The sequence below is a fragment of the Thunnus albacares genome, chromosome 2 (assembly GCF_914725855.1).
Source record: "Thunnus albacares chromosome 2, fThuAlb1.1, whole genome shotgun sequence".
In the NCBI taxonomy this organism is placed as follows: domain Eukaryota; kingdom Metazoa; phylum Chordata; class Actinopteri; order Scombriformes; family Scombridae; genus Thunnus; species Thunnus albacares.
Window position 1 is genome coordinate 38,275,224 of NC_058107.1, and position 22,930 is coordinate 38,298,153.

The window sequence follows — 22,930 nt, forward strand, 5'->3', positions numbered from 1 at the left end:
TAGGTGCTAAAAAACAGGTCAGCCTATTTACATACAGTCTCCAAGTCTGTGTGTGTGTGTATGTGTGTGTGGTATATATTTATATATATATATATGTGTGTGTGTATGTGTGTTGTAAGAAGTTCAGAGTGTGTATCTCTGTCTTTTGTGTGTGTGTTTGTTCAGAATGTAAGTTTACATGGATGTGTGTGTGTGTGTGTGTGTGTGTGTACAGATTGAGTTCCTGCGTTTGACTGTGTGTGTGTGTGTGTGTAGAATGAATAAACCTCTGTGTGTGTGTGTGTGTGTGTGTGTGTTCAGTAACATGTGTGTGTACTGTGTGTTCAGTCTGTGTCGGAGGAAGAGGAGGTTCCTGTTGAGGAGCTGTCATCAGAGGAGGAAGAGGAGCTTCCACTCAAACGACTAGCCCCGCCTCCTGAGGCCCCGCCTCCCGCTGCCTTCTCTGAAAACGAGAGAGAGAAAGAGAAGTTAGCGCGCTAAAATCATGTCAAGATTATGTCCTAACATAAAATATGTCCTAGTGACAAAGATTATGTCCCAATGTCTCCAAAAATATGTTCTAACATCACCAAAAATATGTCCTAGTGTCAAAAATTGTCCTCATGTCATCAAAAATATGCCCAAGTTTCAAAAATTATGTTCTAACGTCATCAAAAATATGTCCCAGTGTCAAAAATTATGTCCTAACGTCACCAAAAATATGTCCTAGTGTCAAAGATTGTCCTAATGTCACCAAAATTATGTTCTAACGTCATCAAAAATATGTCCTAATGTCACCAAAAATATGTCCTAATGTCACCAAAAATATGTCCTAGTGTCAAAAATTATGTCCTAACGTCACCAAAAATATGTCCTAACGTCACCAAAAATATGTCCTAACGTCACCAAAAATATGCCCTAGTGTCAAAAATATGTCCTAGTGTCAAAAATATGTCCTAGTGTCAAAGATTATGTCCTAATGTCACCAAAAATATGTCCTAACATCATCAAAAATATGCCCTAGTGTCAAATATTATGTCCTAATGTCATCAAAAATATGTCCTAGTATCAGATTATGTCCTAATGTCACCAAAAATATGTCCTAGTGTCATCAAAAATATGTCCAAGTTTCAAAAATTGTTCTAACGTCATAAAAAATATGTCCCAGTGTCAAAAATTATGTCCTAACGTCACCAAAAATATGTCCTAGTGTCAAAGATTTTCCTAATGTCACCAAAATTATGTCCTAACGTCACCAAAAATATGTCCTAACGTCACCAAAAATATGTCCTAGTGTCAAAGATTGTCCTAATGTCACCAAAATTATGTTCTAATGTCACCAAAAATATGTCCTAATGTCACCAAAAATATGTCTTAATGTCACCAAAAATATGTCCTAGTGTCAAAGATTGTCCTAATGTCACCAAAATTATGTTCTAGTGTCAAAAATTATGTCCTAACGTCACCAAAAATATGTCCTAGTATCAGATTATGTCCTAATGTCACCAAAAATATGTCCTAATGTCACCAAAAATATGTCCTAGTGTCAAAAATTATGTCCTAACGTCACCAAAAATGTCCTAATGTCATCAAAAATATGTCCCAACATCACCAAAAATATGTCCTAGTGTCAAAAATTATGTCCTAACGTCACCAAAAATGTCCTAATGTCATCAAAAATATGTCCTAGTGTCAAAAATTATGTCCTAACGTCACCAAAAATGTCCTAATGTCATCAAAAATATGTCCCAACATCACCAAAAATATGTCCTAATGTCACCAAAAATATGTCTTAATGTCACCAAAAATATGTCCTAGTGTCAAAGATTGTCCTAATGTCACCAAAATTATGTTCTAGTGTCAAAAATTATGTCCTAACGTCACCAAAAATATGTCCTAGTATCAGATTATGTCCTAATGTCACCAAAAATATGTCCTAATGTCACCAAAAATATGTCCTAGTGTCAAAAATTATGTCCTAACGTCACCAAAAATGTCCTAATGTCATCAAAAATATGTCCCAACATCACCAAAAATATGTCCTAGTGTCAAAAATTATGTCCTAATGTCACCAAAAATGTCCTAATGTCACCAAAAATGTCCTAATGTCACCAAAAATATGTCCTAATGTCAAAAATTATGTCCTAACATCATCAAAAATTATGTCCTAATGTCATCAAAAATATGTCCTAATGTCACTAAAAATATGCCCTAATGTCAAAGATTATGTCCTAATGTCACCAAAAATGTCCTAATGTCAAAAATTATGTCCTAATGTCACCAAAAATATGTCCTAGTGTCAAAAATTATGTCCTAACATCATCAAAAATTATGTCCTAATGTCATCAAAAATATGTCCTAACATCAAAAATATGTCCTAGTGTCAAAGATTGTCCTAATGTCATCAAAAATTATGTCCTAATGTCACCAAAAATATGTCCTAACATCAAAAATATGTTCTAGTGTCAAAAATTGTCCTAACATCATCAAAAATTATGTCCTAATGTCACCAAAAATATGTCCTAACGTCACCAAAAATATGTCCTAGTGTCAAAAATTATGTCCTAATGTCACCAAAAATATGTCCTAGTGTCAAAAATTATGTCCTAACGTCACCAAAAATATGTCCTAGTGTCAAAAATTATGTCCTAATGTCACCAAAAATATGTCCTAACATCAAAAATATGTCCTAGTGTCAAAAATTATGTCCTAATGTCACCAAAAATATGTCCTAACGTCACCAAAAATATGTCCTAGTGTCAAAAATTATGTCCTAATGTCACCAAAAATATGTCCTAACGTCACCAAAAATATGTCCTAGTGTCAAAAATTATGTCCTAATGTCACCAAAAATATGTCCTAACATCAAAAATATGTTCTAGTGTCAAAAATTGTCCTAACATCATCAAAAATTATGTCCTAATGTCACCAAAAATATGCCCTAGTGTCAAAAATTATGTCCGAACGTCACCAAAAATATGTCCTAACATCACCAAAAATATGCCCTAGTGTCAAAAATATGTCCTACTGTCAAAGATTATGTCCTAATGTCACCAAAAATATGTCCTAACGTCATCAAAAATATGTCCTAACGTCACCAAAAATATGCCCTAGTGTCAAATATTATGTCCTAATGTCACCAAAAATATGCCCTAGTGTCAAAGATTATGTCCTAATGTCACCAAAAATATGCCCTAGTGTCATCAAAAATATGTCCCAGTGTCAAATATTATGTCCTAATGTCACCAAAAATATGTTCTAACATCACCAAAAATATGTCTTAGTATCAGATTATGTCCTAGTGTCATAAAAAATGTCCTAGTGTCAAAGATTATGTCCTAATGTCATCAAAAAGACTTCCAACACACTGCAGCAGTCATTTCCTCAGATACATCGTAGGGATGATGTACAGACAGCAGTACTATTTTAGTACTTACGCAGTAGCTTCCTCTGCTTCTTCTGCAGGCAGGACTTGACGTAGCGCTCCAGCTCTCGGAGTGTGGAGGGTTTGAGGGTTTCGAAGTCGATCTCGATCTCGTCGGGGTTGGAGTCCCTCAGCGACGGCTCCCTGGACTGGATGATGTGGACGACGCGGCCCAGCTTCTCTCCCGGCAGCCGGTTTATATCCAGACTCAGCTGGCGCTTCTCATCGTACGACATCGGCAGAGACGACTCCTCGCCGTCGTCTCCGTTGGCCGAGCCACCACCTGACGTCTTACTGCCTTTCTTAGGTTGCCTGGAAACACACGGAGTCGCTCTGATTGGTCGAACTCTCAGTTTAATTTCAATCATCATGATATTGATATATTTACTGTTTCTCTTCTCAGCTTATACTGAACTGACTGAATCCTACCTGGTGGCGGTCACCGTGCTGTTGGCTTTCCTTGCCGGCGCTTTCTTCTGATTGGCTGGTTTGGGCTGCTGAGCGGCGGCCTTCGGCTTCTTCTCCTCCTCCATTTTGCTCTTGTTCCCTTTGTCTTTCTCCTTCTCTTTCTTCTTTTCCTTGTCTTTCTTCTCTTTCTTCTTCTTTGGCTTGCTGACCGGAGCCTGGGACAGGACAGCCAGCTGCTCGTGCACCGCCTTCAACTGATGGAATATACTAATTGTCAATACCTATAACTTCTAATCAATACGTAGGAACGCCTTCAGCTGGTGGAAGATACTAGTAATGGATATCTTAAGATGTTTAAACAGATCAATATATTAAATCATAAAAGACAAATAAACAGAATTCCTCAACATTCATTAAATCTACAATGATGTTAAAAAAGAAGAAAACCAGGATGTTCTTGACCTGTGATTGGTCGGCAGCACCAACCTGCTCCTGTAGCTCAGCCAATCGCGTGGCTCTCTCCTCCTCTGAGTCGGACGATTCGTCGGAGGAGGAGTTGTTGCTGCTGTCAGAGGACGCAGTGCTTTTACTAACCAATGGTGTCGTGGACGGGACCGACGCCTCCAGGCCCTCGTCTGGGATCTTCGCGAAACGCATCTCAAACACGTCCTGAAGAGAGAGAGAGAGAGAGAGAGAGAGAGACCGATTAACGATTACAGCAATCAATTTGTTTCTCAACAGTTGTGGAAGGTTGTGAGAGGTTGTCGTACCTGCAGCTTGCGGGCCATGGCCACCACCTCGTGATCTGGAGGGTTGTACTTGTAACAGTTGGAGAACATTAACCTGACGTCCGTCGCAAAACTCTGAGGATCGCTGTACTCTCCTTTATCCATCTTTTTCTGTTGGAGAGGAGAGAGATTAAATATAAGATTATAAAGTATTATTGTTAGCCTCATGGTCGTTGTCATGTGTTATCTAAAGGATAAGTTTGTATTTTTTTAACTGAAACACTTGACCATTAGAAGATCCCTTCATAATGACCTTACAATGGAAGTGATCTTTCAACGTTACAGTCTTTTTAGTGCCAAAGTTCCTCTTTTTGTTACTATACTTCCACCTGCAGCTCAACAGGGAAACACAAAGACTGTAAATGTGTCAGATATCCACTTGATATGACTAACTCAGACTGATGAAGCTGAATAGAAGCTTCACACAGACTTTTAAACGACTGTGTGGACACACTGTGGATTTTATCCTCCATCACTTCCATTGAAAGCACATTTGAAGGATCTTTTAATATCCAGTGTGAACAGGAGGAATGATTACAGCGAGGAAAACCTCTTTCACTGCTCATATGAACACCTGACTGCTGGTTCAAGACTCACTTGAGTTGAGAAACTTTAAGGCCTTTAAGGTTCGGTCACATCAGCATTTAAAACAGTGAAAGTCTGTGATGAAGTCAGTTCATTTCCTGTCTGTATGGGCAGCAGACCATTTGAAGTAGTTTGCCTTATGACCTCACAGAGGTCGTTCTTAAAATTCACTGTCAGCTTGACCTTTTATATCCTCTTTGACCTGTCAGTAAACGAAGCTAATAAATAAAATGGAGGACAGCGGCGAGTAAAGCCGTGCTGATCAGATAATCACAACACCGAAGCACCTGAGAAGTAAAAATCAGCTGCTGCACTCTACACACACGTGTGTTTTGTGTCTGATGATGTCATGTATGTTACCCGGACAGTGCTGAGGTCCATGGGGTGTTTGATGATGTCATGGTAGTCGTGCAGCTCCAACGCCTCGGCGTCCACCGGCTTGTAGAAGGGCCAGGCGTAGGCGGCGTGCTTCTTGGAGAGCATCTCCTTCAGGATGGCGTCGCAGTGTTTCATCTGCTCGCCCAGCTTACCGCCCTTCCTCCCTCCGGCTCCGCCTCCGCCACCTCCCACCTCACCCCCCGCCACCTCCTCCACCGTCTCTCTGCGGGTCTTGGCGGGGCGAGCGGCGGCCTCGCGGCGGGACGAACCCAGCTTGGCCGGTTTGGTGTCCTGAGCAGACGGAGAGTCGGCGCGACCGGCAGAGATGGCCGACGTGGTGGGAGTGGTGGTGTCGGCTTTCCTCTTCACGCCCTTCTTCTGTTAGAGAGACAGACGGGCAGAGAGAGAGAGAGAGAGAGAGAGAGAGAGAGAGAGAGAGAGAGAGAGAGAGAGAGAGAGAGAGAGAGAGAGAGAGAGAGAGAGAGAGAGAGTCAGTGTTTGTATTATTTTATATTTTGGGTCATGTGATGCTGTCCCACACCACACAGCTGTTACCTTGACGACGGGCTGTGCAGAGGGCATCATGGTTGCCGGGGGCTGTGGGGCAGAGACGGGGGGCGTGGCCGGGACCGGTGTGGGTGTGGTCGAGATGACTGGCGTCTGAGAGGGGGAGGGGGAGGGGTACGAGGGGGGAGACGAGGCTGAAGACTCCGCCTGTTGACTCACTGACAGACAGAGAACACACAGTACAGGAAGTATGAGTGGTACTACAGTACTACAGAGCAGTTACAGTACTTCAGTAATATTACTGCAGTAAAGGAGCAGTATAATAACAGTACATATACAACATCAATGGTAGCAGTGTAGTAGTACTGCAGGATGGACTTGTAGTACTGTCATATGTGGCTCTAGCAGTAGTAATATCATTACTGTTACTGTAATATTCCAATACTGCGCCTGTAGTAGCAGTGTTGCAGTAATTACAGCAGCAGATGTGCAACAGATGCAGATATGTAACTTTTAAACATTAGAATACTAATACGCTCGTGTTGAACATCTCTAAACGAAGCATGAAAACACAGAAAAAGGCATTAATACTATACACAACAGCATTAAAACATTTAAATAAAACAACCGCACTTAAGCACCGTAATACTGCAGTCTGTACCTGTGGTAGTAGTATTAGTCGTACTAGAATATGCACCTGTAGTCCAGTATGTGGTAGTAGTATATATGCTCTAATATCTACCTGTAGCAGTAGTATTGCAGTATGTTGTGTACTTCAGTACCTGTAGCAGAAACCAGGTGAGTAATGTGCTTAATGACGCCTGCCCTCCTGACTATAGTTGCACGGAAAAAGCTTGCGGCTGTATCGTGGTGGTGGTTTAGCAGTCGTACACCAGGCTGAACTGAAACTGTCTCCCCTGCCGGCCTTTTCCTCCCTGAGATACACGACCTCCATGTCAACCAACGCTGTCATTGTTGGTTATATGAACGGACATGTTGACAGCCCCTCTGTCATTTTGCAGTGGAGTTCCTGAGTCTGAGTGTCTTGGCCTGAAGCAGCATCTTAATGTCCCTACTCACACCAGGGGGGCACACTTGACCTGGTCATCACTGACGTCCGCCTCCATCAATAACCTCCAGGTCTATGATTTGGGTTTTGACATGTCTGTCACCTCGTACTAAACCTGAGCGTCAAGCTCTTTTTCCGGAAGTGGAAAAGCATTGATGGAGGCATCGAGCTGGTGGAGCTCTACAATACATCTCTGAGCAGTGTCCCTATCAAGACGCATAAGGTCAGTTTTTCACACTCTGCTCCCTGGTTTATTCATGACCTGTGGAAAATAAGAACAGCTGGACGTATCCTGGAACAACGCTGCAGATGCTCTGGGCTCGCTGTCCATAAACCGGCCTTCCGTGAACATCAAAGGACTTACTAAAAGTCCCTTAAAGATGCTCGGTCACAGTTCTACTCCAACCTAATTAATAGCAATCCTGATAACCCAAAGAGTCGTTTTTCCACCATAAACCATCTCCTGAAGCCACAATCTTCTTCCCCATTTGAGGGTCCCTCTCTCTCCTGATTCTCTCTGACTTGAACGCTGCATTTGACACTGTGGATCACACCATCCTCTTGAGAACACCTCCACACCACCGCTGGACCTTCAGACTCTGCACTTCAGTGGTTTTAGTCCTACCTCCTACCTTTCCAGTAGGACTGACTCACTCATTGGGAGGATGCAGGTCTAAATCACTCCCCGTCACCTGTGGTGTTCCACAAAGATCAGTCCTCGGCCCCATCCTGTTTACCCTCTACATGCTCCCCTTGGTCTGTTCATTGCTATGCTGTTGATGCCCAGCTGTACATTAAAACCGCCCCAAGCCCTTCTGCAGCCATGTCACGCCTCAGTACCTGCCTTAAGGATGGATGAGCACAAATTTCCTCCAGTTAAACAACAGTAAACTGAAGTTCTCCTTATTGGCACTCCACACCAGATTCAGTCATCCCCCATACCTCATCTCACCTTGGACGGCCAGGACGTCCCCCTTTCCTCCGCAGTCACTAATCTGGGTGTTAGGTTTGACCCTAAGATGACTTTTAATGACCATATAAGGAATCTATGCAAAACCCAGAGTGTCCGCTAGTGTATTACAAGCCAGGCAGCTTGGCGGGCCTGAGTTGATCCCCTGCCAGGCCTAAACATCAGGGATTTAAAAAAAAACAAACAAAAAAAACCAAGTAGTGTAGTTCCTTTAAGGAATAGCTCAGTGCGTAGTGAGTGTGCGGTCATGAGAGAGTGTGTGTGATGGTGCGGCTGCAGCAGTAACCCGTCTACCATCCCAGAGCAGGCTGAGCAGGAGAGTTTCTGCCGATAACAAGCACCGAGACCCGAAGAGACGTGAGAGCAGCTGCTCACTAACAGCTACGTGTGTTTACAACGGAGAGCAGGAGGAAGGACAGACATCTCATTCTGGTACTCTGATGTATGTTATTAATATTTCACTATAAATTAAAAGTGTGGTACAAATTAAATGTAATACTTATGATACTGCAGATACATACTGCAGAACTACTACTAATTAGTTCTGAATAATGTAGTGTACTTCATTCCCTATAGTATTCGTACTACAGTATTAGTACTTCAGTACCTGTAGTAGCAGCAGCAGGCTGTTTGCTCTTGTTCTTCCCTTTAGGAGCTGGCGGCAGCAGAGCGACTTCCTCTTGAGGCATCTGAGCGACTTTCTGCAGGAAGATTTTCTCCAGAGCCTGAGCCATCAGAACGATGTCATCTGTGGGCTACAGAGAAATATAAAGTAAATATAACTGACACACAACAGATAAATAACTCATAATTTGTTGTTGGAAGCCCTCTCCACTCAATATTACTGTTACTACTGATATTAAAAGGTGCTTTACTAACATCTAATGGCAGACATGACACACTGCCGTCTCCTCCACACAACCTTTAAACCAAACTCTTTACTGAAACTTCAGTCTCACCAAGTCAACTGAAACAACCTGCAGATCAGCAATAAAACACCACTGATTGATCCTTTAAAGTAACTGAGCACTCTGGAGATGTGCGTACCTTGTTGTAGATGTAGCAGTTGGTGAACATGGTGTTGAAGTCCTGCATGGCCTCACTGGCGCTCCAGTAGTAATTGTTCTCCAGACGCTTCTTAATGGTTCCCATGTCCATCGGGTTTTTGATCACTTTGTGGTAATCCTGGAAACATGGACGTGGTTAGCTTAGCTTAGCATAAAAACTTTTTTTAAGCCTGGCTTTGTCTAAAATTTAAAAATAAAATATACCAACAGCTCTAAAGCTCCCTGGTCAACACATTATATTTCCTTTGTAGTTACAGGGGGAACCTGCAGTGACTGGAACTATTTCTAGTAGAACAGTCGGTGCAGTGACTGGAACTATTTATTGTTGAACAGTCGGTGCAGTGACTGGAACTATTTATTGTTGAACAGTCAGTGTAGTGACTGAAACTATTTATTGTTGAACAGTCAGTGTAGTGACTGAAACTATTTATTGTTGAACAGTCAATGCAGTGACTGGAACTATTTATTGTTGAACAGTCAATGCAGTGACTGGAACTATTTATTGTTGAACAGTCAGTGTAGTGACTGAAACTATTTATTGTTGAACAGTCAATGCAGTGACTGGAACTATTTATTGTTGAACAGTCAGTGTAGTGACTGGAACTATTTATTGTTGAACAGTCGGTGCAGTGACCGGAACTATTTATTGTTGAACAGTTGGTGCATAACTGGAACTATTTATTGTTGAACAGTCGGTGCAGTGACTGGAACTATTCCTTGTACAACAGTTAATGCAGTGACTGGAACTATTCCTTGTACAACAGTTAATGCAGTGACTGGAACTATTTATTGTTGAACAGTCGGTGCAGTGACCAGAACTATTTATTTTTGAACAGTCGGTGCAGTGACCGGAACTATTTATTTTTGAACAGTCGGTGCAGTGACCGGAACTATTTATTGTTGAACAGTCGGTGCATAACTGGAACTATTCCTTGTACAACAGTCAATGCAGTGACTGGAACTATTTATTGTTGAACAGTCAATGCAGTGACTGGAACTATTTATTGTTGAACAGTCAATGCAGTGACCGGAACTATTTATTGTTGAACAGTCAATGCAGTGACTGGAACTATTTATTGTTGAACAGTCAATGCAGTGACTGGAACTATTTATTGTTGAACAGTCCATGCAGCGACTGGAACTATTCCTTGTTGAACAGTCGGTGCAGTGACCGGAACTATTTATTGTTGAACAGTCGGTGCAGTGACCGGAACTATTTATTGTTGAACAGTCGGTGCCGTGACCGGAACTATTTATTGTTGAACAGTCAATGCAGTGACCGGAACTATTTATTGTTGAACAGTCAATGCAGTGACCGGAACTATTTATTGTTGAACAGTCAATGCAGTGACTGGAACTATTTATTGTTGAACAGTCGGTGCATAACTGGAACTATTCCTTGTAGAACAGTCAATGCAGTGACTGGAACTATTTATTGTTGAACAGTCGGTGCAGTGACTGGAACTATTCATTGTTGAACAGTCCGTGCATAACTGGAACTATTCCTTGTAGAACAGTCAATGCAGTGACTGGAACTATTTATTGTTGAACAGTCAATGCAGTGACCGGAACTATTTATTGTTGAACAGTCGGTGCATAACTGGAACTATTTATTGTAGAACAGTCAATGCAGTGACCGGAACTATTTATTGTTGAACAGTCGGTGCAGTGACCAGAACTATTTATTGTTGAACAGTCAATGCAGTGACTGGAACTATTTATTGTTGAACAGTCGATACAGTGACTGGAACTATTCCTTGTAGAACAGTCGGTGCATAACTGGAACTATTTATTGTTGAACAGTCAATGCAGTGACTGGAACTATTTATTGTTGAACAGTCATTGCAGTGACTGGAACTATTTATTGTTGAACAGTCAGTGCAGTGACCGGAACTATTTATTGTTGAACAGTCGGTGCATAACTGGAACTATTCCTTGTACAACAGTCAATGCAGTGACTGGAACTATTTATTGTTGAACAGTCAATGCAGTGACTGGAACTATTTATTGTTGAACAGTCGGTGCATAACTGGAACTATTCCTTGTAGAACAGTCAATGCAGTGACTGGAACTATTTATTGTTGAACAGTCGGTGCAGTGACTGGAACTATTCATTGTTGAACAGTCCGTGCATAACTGGAACTATTCCTTGTAGAACAGTCAATGCAGTGACTGGAACTATTTATTGTTGAACAGTCAATGCAGTGACCGGAACTATTTATTGTTGAACAGTCGGTGCATAACTGGAACTATTTATTGTAGAACAGTCAATGCAGTGACCGGAACTATTTATTGTTGAACAGTCGGTGCAGTGACCAGAACTATTTATTGTTGAACAGTCAATGCAGTGACTGGAACTATTTATTGTTGAACAGTCGATACAGTGACTGGAACTATTCCTTGTAGAACAGTCGGTGCATAACTGGAACTATTTATTGTTGAACAGTCAATGCAGTGACTGGAACTATTTATTGTTGAACAGTCATTGCAGTGACTGGAACTATTTATTGTTGAACAGTCAGTGCAGTGACCGGAACTATTTATTGTTGAACAGTCGGTGCATAACTGGAACTATTCCTTGTACAACAGTCAATGCAGTGACTGGAACTATTCATTGTTGAACAGTCAATGCAGTGACTGGAACTATTTATTGTTGAACAGTCAATGCAGTGACCGGAACTATTTATTGTTGAACAGTCAATGCAGTGACTGGAACTATTTATTGTTGAACAGTCAATGCAGTGACTGGAACTATTTATTGTTGAACAGTCCGTGCAGCGACTGGAACTATTCCTTGTTGAACAGTCGGTGCAGTGACCGGAACTATTTATTGTTGAACAGTCGGTGCAGTGACCGGAACTATTTATTGTTGAACAGTCGGTGCCGTGACCGGAACTATTTATTGTTGAACAGTCAATGCAGTGACCGGAACTATTTATTGTTGAACAGTCAATGCAGTGACTGGAACTATTTATTGTTGAACAGTCGGTGCATAACTGGAACTATTCCTTGTAGAACAGTCAATGCAGTGACTGGAACTATTTATTGTTGAACAGTCGGTGCAGTGACTGGAACTATTCATTGTTGAACAGTCCGTGCATAACTGGAACTATTCCTTGTAGAACAGTCAATGCAGTGACTGGAACTATTTATTGTTGAACAGTCAATGCAGTGACCGGAACTATTTATTGTTGAACAGTCGGTGCATAACTGGAACTATTCCTTGTAGAACAGTCAATGCAGTGACTGGAACTATTTATTGTTGAACAGTCGGTGCAGTGACTGGAACTATTCCTTGTACAACAGTTAATGCAGTGACTGGAACTATTCCTTGTACAACAGTTAATGCAGTGACTGGAACTATTTATTGTTGAACAGTCGGTGCAGTGACTGGAACTATTCCTTGTAGAACAGTCAATGCAGTGACTGGAACTATTTATTGTTGAACAGTCGGTGCAGTGACTGGAACTATTTATTGTTGAAAAGTTGGTGCATAACTGGAACTATTTATTGTTGAACAGTCGGTGCAGTGACCAGAACTATTTATTTTTGAACAGTCGGTGCAGTGACCGGAACTATTTATTGTTGAACAGTCGGTGCAGTGACCGGAACTATTTATTGTTGAACAGTCGGTGCATAACTGGAACTATTCCTTGTACAACAGTCAATGCAGTGACTGGAACTATTTATTGTTGAACAGTCAATGCAGTGACTGGAACTATTTATTGTTGAACAGTCAATGCAGTGACCGGAACTATTTATTGTTGAACAGTCAATGCAGTGACTGGAACTATTTATTGTTGAACAGTCAATGCAGTGACTGGAACTATTTATTGTTGAACAGTCCATGCAGCGACTGGAACTATTCCTTGTTGAACAGTCGGTGCAGTGACCGGAACTATTTATTGTTGAACAGTCGGTGCAGTGACCGGAACTATTTATTGTTGAACAGTCGGTGCCGTGACCGGAACTATTTATTGTTGAACAGTCAATGCAGTGACCGGAACTATTTATTGTTGAACAGTCAATGCAGTGACCGGAACTATTTATTGTTGAACAGTCAATGCAGTGACTGGAACTATTTATTGTTGAACAGTCGGTGCAGTGACTGGAGCTATTCATTGTTGAACAGTCCGTGCATAACTGGAACTATTCCTTGTAGAACAGTCAATGCAGTGACTGGAACTATTTATTGTTGAACAGTCAATGCAGTGACCGGAACTATTTATTGTTGAAGAGTCGGTGCATAACTGGAACTATTTATTGTAGAACAGTCAATGCAGTGACTGGAACTATTTATTGTTGAACAGTCGGTGCAGTGACTGGAGCTATTCATTGTTGAACAGTCCGTGCATAACTGGAACTATTCCTTGTAGAACAGTCAATGCAGTGACTGGAACTATTTATTGTTGAACAGTCAATGCAGTGACCGGAACTATTTATTGTTGAAGAGTCGGTGCATAACTGGAACTATTTATTGTAGAACAGTCAATGCAGTGACCGGAACTATTTATTGTTGAACAGTCGGTGCAGTGACCAGAACTATTTATTGTTGAACAGTCAATGCAGTGACTGGAACTATTTATTGTTGAACAGTCGATACAGTGACTGGAACTATTCCTTGTAGAACAGTCGGTGCATAACTGGAACTATTTATTGTTGAACAGTCAATGCAGTGACTGGAACTATTTATTGTTGAACAGTCGGTGCAGTGACTGGAACTATTTATTGTTGAACAGTCAATGCAGTGACTGGAACTATTTATTGTTGAACAGTCGGTGCAGTGACTGGAACTATTTATTGTTGAACAGTCATTGCAGTGACTGGAACTATTTATTGTTGAACAGTCAGTGCAGTGACCGGAACTATTTATTGTTGAACAGTCGGTGCATAACTGGAACTATTCCTTGTACAACAGTCAATGCAGTGACTGGAACTATTTATTGTTGAACAGTCAATGCAGTGACTGGAACTATTTATTGTTGAACAGTCAATGCAGTGACCGGAACTATTTATTGTTGAACAGTCAATGCAGTGACTGGAACTATTTATTGTTGAACAGTCAATGCAGTGACTGGAACTATTTATTGTTGAACAGTCCATGCAGCGACTGGAACTATTCCTTGTTGAACAGTCGGTGCAGTGACCGGAACTATTTATTGTTGAACAGTCGGTGCAGTGACCGGAACTATTTATTGTTGAACAGTCGGTGCCGTGACCGGAACTATTTATTGTTGAACAGTCAATGCAGTGACCGGAACTATTTATTGTTGAACAGTCAATGCAGTGACCGGAACTATTTATTGTTGAACAGTCAATGCAGTGACTGGAACTATTTATTGTTGAACAGTCGGTGCATAACTGGAACTATTCCTTGTAGAACAGTCAATGCAGTGACTGGAACTATTTATTGTTGAACAGTCGGTGCAGTGACTGGAACTATTCATTGTTGAACAGTCCGTGCATAACTGGAACTATTCCTTGTAGAACAGTCAATGCAGTGACTGGAACTATTTATTGTTGAACAGTCAATGCAGTGACCGGAACTATTTATTGTTGAACAGTCGGTGCATAACTGGAACTATTCCTTGTAGAACAGTCAATGCAGTGACTGGAACTATTTATTGTTGAACAGTCAATGCAGTGACCGGAACTATTTATTGTTGAACAGTCGGTGCAGTGACCGGAACTATTTATTGTTGAACAGTCAATGCAGTGACTGGAACTATTTATTGTTGAACAGTCGATACAGTGACTGGAACTATTTATTGTTGAACAGTCAATGCAGTGACCGGAACTATTTATTGTTGAACAGTCAATGCAGTGACCGGAACTATTTATTGTTGAACAGTCAATGCAGTGACCGGAACTATTTATTGTTGAACAGTCAATGCAGTGACCGGAACTATTTATTGTTGAACAGTCGGTGCAGTGACCAGAACTATTTATTGTTGAACAGTCAATGCAGTGACTGGAACTATTTATTGTTGAACAGTCGATACAGTGACTGGAACTATTCCTTGTAGAACAGTCGGTGCATAACTGGAACTATTTATTGTTGAACAGTCAATGCAGTGACTGGAACTATTTATTGTTGAACAGTCGGTGCAGTGACTGGAACTATTTATTGTTGAACAGTCAATGCAGTGACTGGAACTATTTATTGTTGAACAGTCGGTGCAGTGACTGGAACTATTTATTGTTGAACAGTCATTGCAGTGACTGGAACTATTTATTGTTGAACAGTCAGTGCAGTGACTGGAACTATTTATTGTTGAACAGTCAGTGCAGTGACTGGAACTATTCCTTGTAGAACAGTCGGTGCAGTGACTGGAACTATTTATTGTTGAACAGTCAGTGCAGTGACTGTGCTGTGACTTACCGCCAGGCAGAGTTTGATGGCGTCGACGGGCTGGTAGAAAGGCCAGGCGAACTGATGCTTCCATAGAGTCTTCACCACCACGTTCTGCATGTACTGCAGCTGATTGGTTTTCCTGATGGACACAAACACACAGCGACATCACAGAGCTGACAGAGGACTCAGGGCGGCGCTAATGTTAACCCCCTCACAACACGGATCTCTGCATTCACTTCATGTTTCCAACCAAACTGTATCAAAGTTACTGGACGGGATTGGATCAAACTATCAACATTGAGGAAAGCCTGACCCTGCTGTATCTGGGAATCCAACATATACCAGGGAATGGATGCATCATAATCCACATTAATGTGCTGTGAGTAGCCCATAGACTGTATAAACATAAAAAGGTGTAGCAGCAGTGTCTCTGGTTTAACAGCACCATGCTGGGAAGGTGACAGGTGTGTTTACAGTGTTTGTGTGCTCTGAAAGACCTACGCTCTATCTGTAATATCAACATAGGTGTTACTTTTTATTAGGCCATCATAGTTTGTGTGCCAAATGATTGAGACCAATATGTTGCCAATCAGTGTGGTAGAGGGCGAGGGATTGAAAGAGCTAGTTTGGTATCTAAAGCCTGAGAGCGTTACACCGTCGAGAGCTACTGTGACAAAACAAACCGGAAACACTTTGAGGTGAAGAAGGAAAAGCTAAAAGTCAAGCTAACCAGGGCAGGAGAGCTAGTTCTGACCACTGACTGCTGGACAGCTCTCACTAACGAAAGCTACAGCACAACTTTTCTTTACCGGTTAACGGGTGTGGGTCTGTCAAAAGCAAAATTAACGGAGATGGACATCCCTAAGCCAAAATATAGATTTCACTTCCGACTCTTGTACTGACGATTAATCCGATGATAAATGAAGTTTTGTGCACATCCTTTCCTACCTGTCAGGTAGGTCAGACACAGAACGTGGACGCAAGTGATGAAACTGATCCAACTGCAGATACATGAAGCTACTTTTCTGCAGCAGGTTTTTAAGTTGATTTTTCATAGAAATAAAGTGAAATAAACAGCTGGAGGGTCAGAGGTCAACCTGAAACCTGACAATCGAAAAGTGATCAGCAGCAAACAGGAAAGTGTTATTAACTCAGGTGTTGTGTACCTGCCGGGTTTGGTGGGGTTGGTGACCTCAGGCGGGGGCGGGTTGGTGAGTTGAGGGGGGCTGGGGGGCGCAGCCTCGGGGGCGTCCGACATGGTGGACGACGGTGACGCAGCAATGCACCGTGGGACGGCAGTGTCTGACCTGAAGGTGAAAAAAAAACAACTCCCTCTGGTGTGTGAGGGCGTGTGTGTCTGTGTGTGTGTGTGTGTGTGTGTGTGTGTGTGAGGGCACACAAGTGTGTTTTAGTGTGTGTTCAGTTCAGGTGCTGTTTGTGTTGATTCTTCAGCTCGATGTTTCCCCCGAGGAGACAAACTCCCATCGCACGACCTGAGAGACACAAACAAGAGGCAGAAAGAGCATCATTAGCTTCCGCTGCTGCACAATCAGACACATCAAATAAATCATGTTTCAGCTTTCAGACAGAAAAGGCTGCAGTTTTTCCTCTTCATGCTCAAAACAAAACAACTGCGCCAGACTATCTGCAGCTGCTCAGAACTCTTTAGAAGCACTGAATTCAGTCCTCAGCATGCACTGAAGTGTTAAACTTGTTGAATATGTTCTCTTTCCTGCTGCAGACACTAACATTGGTTGTAAGTTATGTTGTTATGTGTTTGCGAGCGTTCAAGAGATGTTTTACATCTACAAACTACAACAATCCAAAACCCAAAAATATTCAGTTTACTATCATATAAAACAGGGAAAAAAAGCAGAAAATCATTGTATTTTAGGAGCTGAAAGCAGATGTTTGAAAAGATGAACTGATTATCAAAATAGTTGCCAATTAATAATCAATGAATGAATGGTTGCAGCTCTACATTGTAGTGTGTGCTTTTCATTAATCAAGTAAATCTCTTTATCTTGTGATTAGAGCAACAATATTGATACAGTAGAGCTGCAATGATTAGTCGATTAATTATTAAACGAATCTCCAACTATTTCGATTTAAGATTTAGATTAAATGTTTTGAGTCGTTCTTTAAAGACAGAAAACAAAGAGTCCAAATTCTCTGATTTCAGTTTCTTAAATGTGAATATTTTCTGCTGTCTTTAGTCTCTGTGACAGTAAACTGAAGATCTTTGAGTTGTGGACAAAACAAGACATTTGAGGACGTCAGCTCGGACCGATATTTTATAGACCAAACAACTAATCAGGAAAATTAACGACAGATGAATTGATGATGAATATAATCACTAGTTGCAGGTGTGACTAACATGTATTCAAACATCCTGTTTGACCAGTTCAACATAACAGACTGAAGCTCGTCTGCTCCCGTCGACCATCCACACAGTTTAACACACCATCAGCCTGCTGGACCAGTGCTGGACCAGTGCTGGACCAGGGCTGGACCAGGGCTGGACCAGGGCTGGACCAGGACTGGACCAGGGCTGGACCAGGGCTGGACCAGGGCTGGACCAGGGCTGGACCAGGGCTGGACCAGGGCTGGACCAGGGCTGGACTCAGACTCAACTGGGTCCCGAGGATTCATTCTGAATCCTGAAGGTGTCGACACGTTTCTTTTACTTCATCAACTGATCGGTCGACGGGAAATGAATCCCCAACAAGTTTGAAGGTATCAATTCATCTTCTGATTGGTTTCTCAATTAACTGCTTTGTTATAAAGTTCAGTCGCAGGGTGACGTCTTCATAAGTCTTGTTTTGTCCGACCGACAGTTCAAAAATATTCAAGTTTACTGTCATGTGAGAAAAATAAAACATCAAATTCAGCATCAACAGTCACAAACAGAGCTGTCACAATAACCACAACATTACAACACCGCGCCAGACGAGCCAACCACAGCGGGTGGCAAGCAACCGCGCTTTGTTCACGTTTTTTTTTTTTCCTTCTGTGAGGCAAGGCCCTTCTTGTTTTACAATTAAATGCACGTGTACTGAGCGTTCACTCAGCGGCTCTAAAGCATCCCGCTAACCTGGCGCCCAGCCCTCCGAACAGCCGGGCTCAGGGCGAGCCGACGCTCGGTGGTTAAAAAACGCGTCTGGATGAATGTTTTGTCTCGGTTATATGTTGGGGTTGAGCAAAACGTGTTGCCGTGAGTAAAGGTGTTACTGGTGTTACGTTTTGTTTTGTTTTTTTAAATAGAAATAAAACCATTTAGTTCATTTTTCAAATAAGAAAACTTACTAAGCATGTTATCAATACTACTGAGATGTCTGTCCTCCCTCCTGCTCTCTGCTGTAAACACACAGAGCAGTTAGTGAGCAGCTGCTCTCAGACGGCAGGCAGGTTGCTCTATCCTGCATACAATCTAAACCAGCCAGACTCCGTTCATAAATCCCAGGTTTAAGGTCAACGTCGTTTCCTGCCACAACACGATTTTAAAGTGTTTTCTGTATTCGTCAGGTCGACATTCTCCGTTCCACCAATGCTCCATTCGGCCGACACACGAACCTTGATTTTCACAAAAAAAAAAATAAAGCGGTGATGTCACACAGACGACATACGGCGCTGTTGAGCTGCTGTCGATCAGGGGAAGCCATAGTGGCAAATTAATCTTCTGCCAGTTGATTAATCTTTGCAGTTGTAAATGTTTTCTTGAGTATTTGCTGTTTTTCTTGCTCACTGATAATTAACTGAAATAGCGCTGAAAGAATTATTAAATCAAACTGTGACATCTGAGAGAAAATGAATCATTCACTACTTTTATAATCAATTAATTAGTTTGTTTATCAAGGAAAAAGTCTCCGATGAAAGGCTAAAAACTAATTATCATCATTATTGATTAATTTGCAGATTATTTTCACAATTAATTATTTGAGTCAATAAAACACCAGAAACTTGTGAAAAACACTGATCACAACGTCCAAAATATTCATTTTACAGTCATACAAGACAAGAACAGCAAGAAACTAGAAAATATTTGGCACTTTTAAGAAATAAACGATTATTCAATTATCAGAATAGTTGCAGATTAATTTTCTATCTGTCGACTGATCGCTGCGGCTCTGCTTCTGTGTGAGGATTTTCTGTTTTTTGTCATTTTAAACTAATAACGAGACATGTAAAGATGTCACCTCAGTCTGTGGGAAACTCAGACGGACGTTAAGTATCTTACTTTTTGTAGACTAAAGGATTAATTGATTAATCAAGAAAATAATCAGCAGATTGATCAGCAACAGTCTTCTTCTACGGCAGCAGAGAAACAATTCACAACTAATGATTGTTTTCATTATCGATTCGTCTGTCTATTATTCTCTCAATTAATCAATCAGTTGTTTGGTCCATGAAATGACGTCATCAAATGTTTTGTTTTGTCCACAACTCAAAGATCTTCAGTTTACTGTCACAGAGACTAAAGACAGCAGAAAGTATTCACATGTAAGAAGCTGCAATCAGAGAATTTTTACTTTTTCTTCTTTACAAAAACAAAACGATTAATCAATTATCAAAATAGTGGACGATTAATTTAATAGTCTACAATTAATCAATTAATCATTGCGGCTCTAAAGTGATTTGAGATGAAAAGAGTCTGGTGGATCTGACATCATTTCCAATGATCCAAACTGACAGATAATAAAATATATAATTTATCTGCAGCTTTACAAGATCAGATCAGGAGCTGAAATTACTGTAAAAACTCTGTAAAGAAATGAAAGTTTGTCAAAGTGTTTGTGGAGAGAATCTGGGAAAAAATTGAATTTAATATTTAAAAAGTGAGTTTCACAGTTTTTAATATGTAATCAGACGTAACACTGAAACAATATTCTATAAGTTAACTAGCAGAAAACTGATCAACTATTATTCTCATTAATCTATCAATCTGCAGATTATTTTTTTCGATAAATTGATTACCCACCTGATCTATAAACCGGATAAATTGAGAAAATGTTCATTTTAATCTCCACAGAGGAAACGTCAACACGTTCTGTTTGGGCTGGAACTGAGGAGTTAATGACTGATTGATAACCATAGTTGTCATTTTCTTTTTATTAACCGACTTATCAGATTAACTGTTCCAACTCTGGATTAATTGTATATGTCATTTAATAAGTAAATATTGATAGATTCAGGTTCTGTTGTTAAATCATCATAAATGATGTATTTTAGATTTTCTGTCAGTCAGATAAAACATCCTGGTTGAAAAGTCACCTTGGACAGTTTTCTGACTTTTTACAGACCAGAAGATTCATCATCAGATTAATCAATGGTGATGATAATCTTTTGTTGCAGCTCTAATCAGATTAGGATTATATTCTCGTTTAGATTATTAGTTGTTCAGTCTGTGAGGTGACAGAAATGAGTCCAAAGTGACGTCTTTGAATGTTTTCTTTTGTCTGACCGACATCAAATCCTCAGATTGGAGAAGCTGGAATCTGTAAAGTTTAAGCATTTTTTGCTCAGAAAATAACTCCAACAACTAGCTGATAAACTTAATATTTGCAAAAATAATTTTGTCAATCGACTAATCGATTACTCCACTATTTGTTTCAATCTAATTCACATGTTCTCAAAAGCAATCAGAGCGTTTGTGAATCCTGCTTGTTGATATAATTTGTGCACAAAACACAACATTTAGACATGTTTTTCTACAACTATATATAATTTCTACACATTTACACACTTGCAGTTTTTGACAGGTTTAAAAGATGACTTACAAACACACACTTACTGAACATCATTTAAATAACTCAAAATCTCAAACTTTGAAACCATTAATGACCAATTAAAGGCAAACTATATGTCCCCAAATTCACTGCAAACTCTGACTCATCGATCTCACTGTTCAGAAGTAGAAAAATAACTATTTCAACCTGAATTCTTTCGAAATGTGAAACATCTGTTAAGTCTGGAGGTTTAAACTCATGTCCCTTCACAGTGTCGGTGATGAACACCGGGACCTCAAATCGCATGAAAACCGGACTTTCAGCTCTGTCAGAGAAAACTCAGCTGAGTTCAGACTGTTTACCTCCAGCTCAGCTACATTCACAGATAACCGAACATCCTACCTGTCTGTCAAACAGCAAACAAACCATAAACCTTCTCTAAACAGTCTGGATCTGAGTGGAGTCCTGCAGGGATCAACAGATGTGAAGTCCGGCGGCTGCTCGCTCTGCCTGCATGCTGCTGCGGTTCAGCGGCTAACAAGCGGAGCTAACCGCTAACAGCCTCTGCTGCAACCAACAAACTCATCAAATCCATTCAACAGCTCCGCCATCCACAGTCAGACACATACGGCTGCTTATTTACTGCCGAATTAGAGCTAAAAACTCGCGCTAACGGCTGACGCTGCTCCGGTGTGAGCGTTTTGCAGGCTAGCGAAACATCCCATTTATCTCGCTTTAAAAAGATGGCGGGCAAGCCAATGCAAAATATGAGCTAGCTAACCGAGCTAGGCTACTTACCCAAGACGTAAAATGTCATTAATGTTATTAATGGCGGATGTGGGGATATCTGAGCATGTGCAGAAGGGGATATCTTGACATTTGATCGCTTATGAAACGCACAATCGTTGAGTTATAACGGTTATAAATCCAATCTTTGCGTCTGTTACCGCTCGGTGTTTGGCTAGCTAATAAGCCGTTAGCCTGTTAGCTGAGCTTTGTCTGAAGGCGCCGAGCGGCCGGCCAGGCTCCCCGCTGCTCCCCGCGGCTCCCTGCGCTCCGCCTCCCCGCTATAACCCCGCCGCTACCGGCCACAGAGGCGTGTTTACTTTGAGTGTCGGTCCTCCGGTGCGTCCAGCGGCGGGCTCCGGTCAGCTTTCTGGAAGATTTTTATTTAGCGAAGTAGCATAATAGATGAGTTATCAGCTGTCTAACGTGTGCGCAGGCGCAGTGGCAAGCAGCGTCATGGATGTTGTTGTGATCGGATTGGCTGGTTGGATAGCCGAGGCGCTGTGATTGGTTGCGGGGACTTTGCGGGCTATGGTTTGTTGGTGGGGGATGTGAATCGTTTTGATTGGTCGCTTAGGTCGTCGAAGTGCAGTGACTGGCTGAGGGGAAGACTGGGCTGCTGTGATTGGCTGGTGAGGATTTAGGGGTTCAGAATGGCGCCGGGGCTCGTACTATGTTTCCCAGCATGCAGAGTGGCAGCAGAGAGACCGGGCTGCTTTACCTGCAGCAGTAATGATGTGTGATTAATTTACTGATTTAAACTAATAACTGATGTTTTTATTGGTACAGAGCGCCCGTCACGTGATCTGTGTTGGGATGTAAACAGATTCATTTACATTTTTAAGATGAATATTTTGGGTGTTTGGGACAAAACGAGACATGCGAGGA

At 41.4% G+C, this 22,930-nt stretch overlaps 1 protein-coding gene across 4 annotated transcripts; it reads right to left on the reverse strand.

Moving 5' to 3' along the window:
* Positions 1 to 274: 274 nt before the first annotated feature.
* Positions 275 to 22,499, reverse strand: LOC122968606 (bromodomain-containing protein 3-like). 4 transcript variants are annotated; one of them, XM_044333969.1, is made up of 12 exons: positions 22,363 to 22,499; positions 16,697 to 17,023; positions 15,558 to 15,669; positions 9,156 to 9,293; positions 8,716 to 8,863; positions 6,118 to 6,287; positions 5,545 to 5,940; positions 4,582 to 4,710; positions 4,274 to 4,480; positions 3,833 to 4,065; positions 3,417 to 3,715; positions 275 to 442 (listed from the first exon to the last, which is right to left on the reverse strand). In XM_044333969.1, exons 2-12 carry the CDS (start codon positions 16,786 to 16,788, stop codon positions 324 to 326), a joined length of 2,043 nt encoding a protein of 680 aa, XP_044189904.1. In that variant the 5' UTR covers positions 16,789 to 17,023; positions 22,363 to 22,499; the 3' UTR covers positions 275 to 323. The 4 variants fall into 4 exon arrangements, with proteins under 4 accessions (XP_044189904.1, XP_044189927.1, XP_044189909.1 ...); XM_044333992.1 differs by having other exon boundaries at positions 4,298 to 4,480; positions 22,363 to 22,497; XM_044333974.1 differs by lacking the exon at positions 22,363 to 22,499 and adding an exon at positions 22,055 to 22,298.
* Between the last annotated feature and the right edge of the window lie 431 nt (positions 22,500 to 22,930).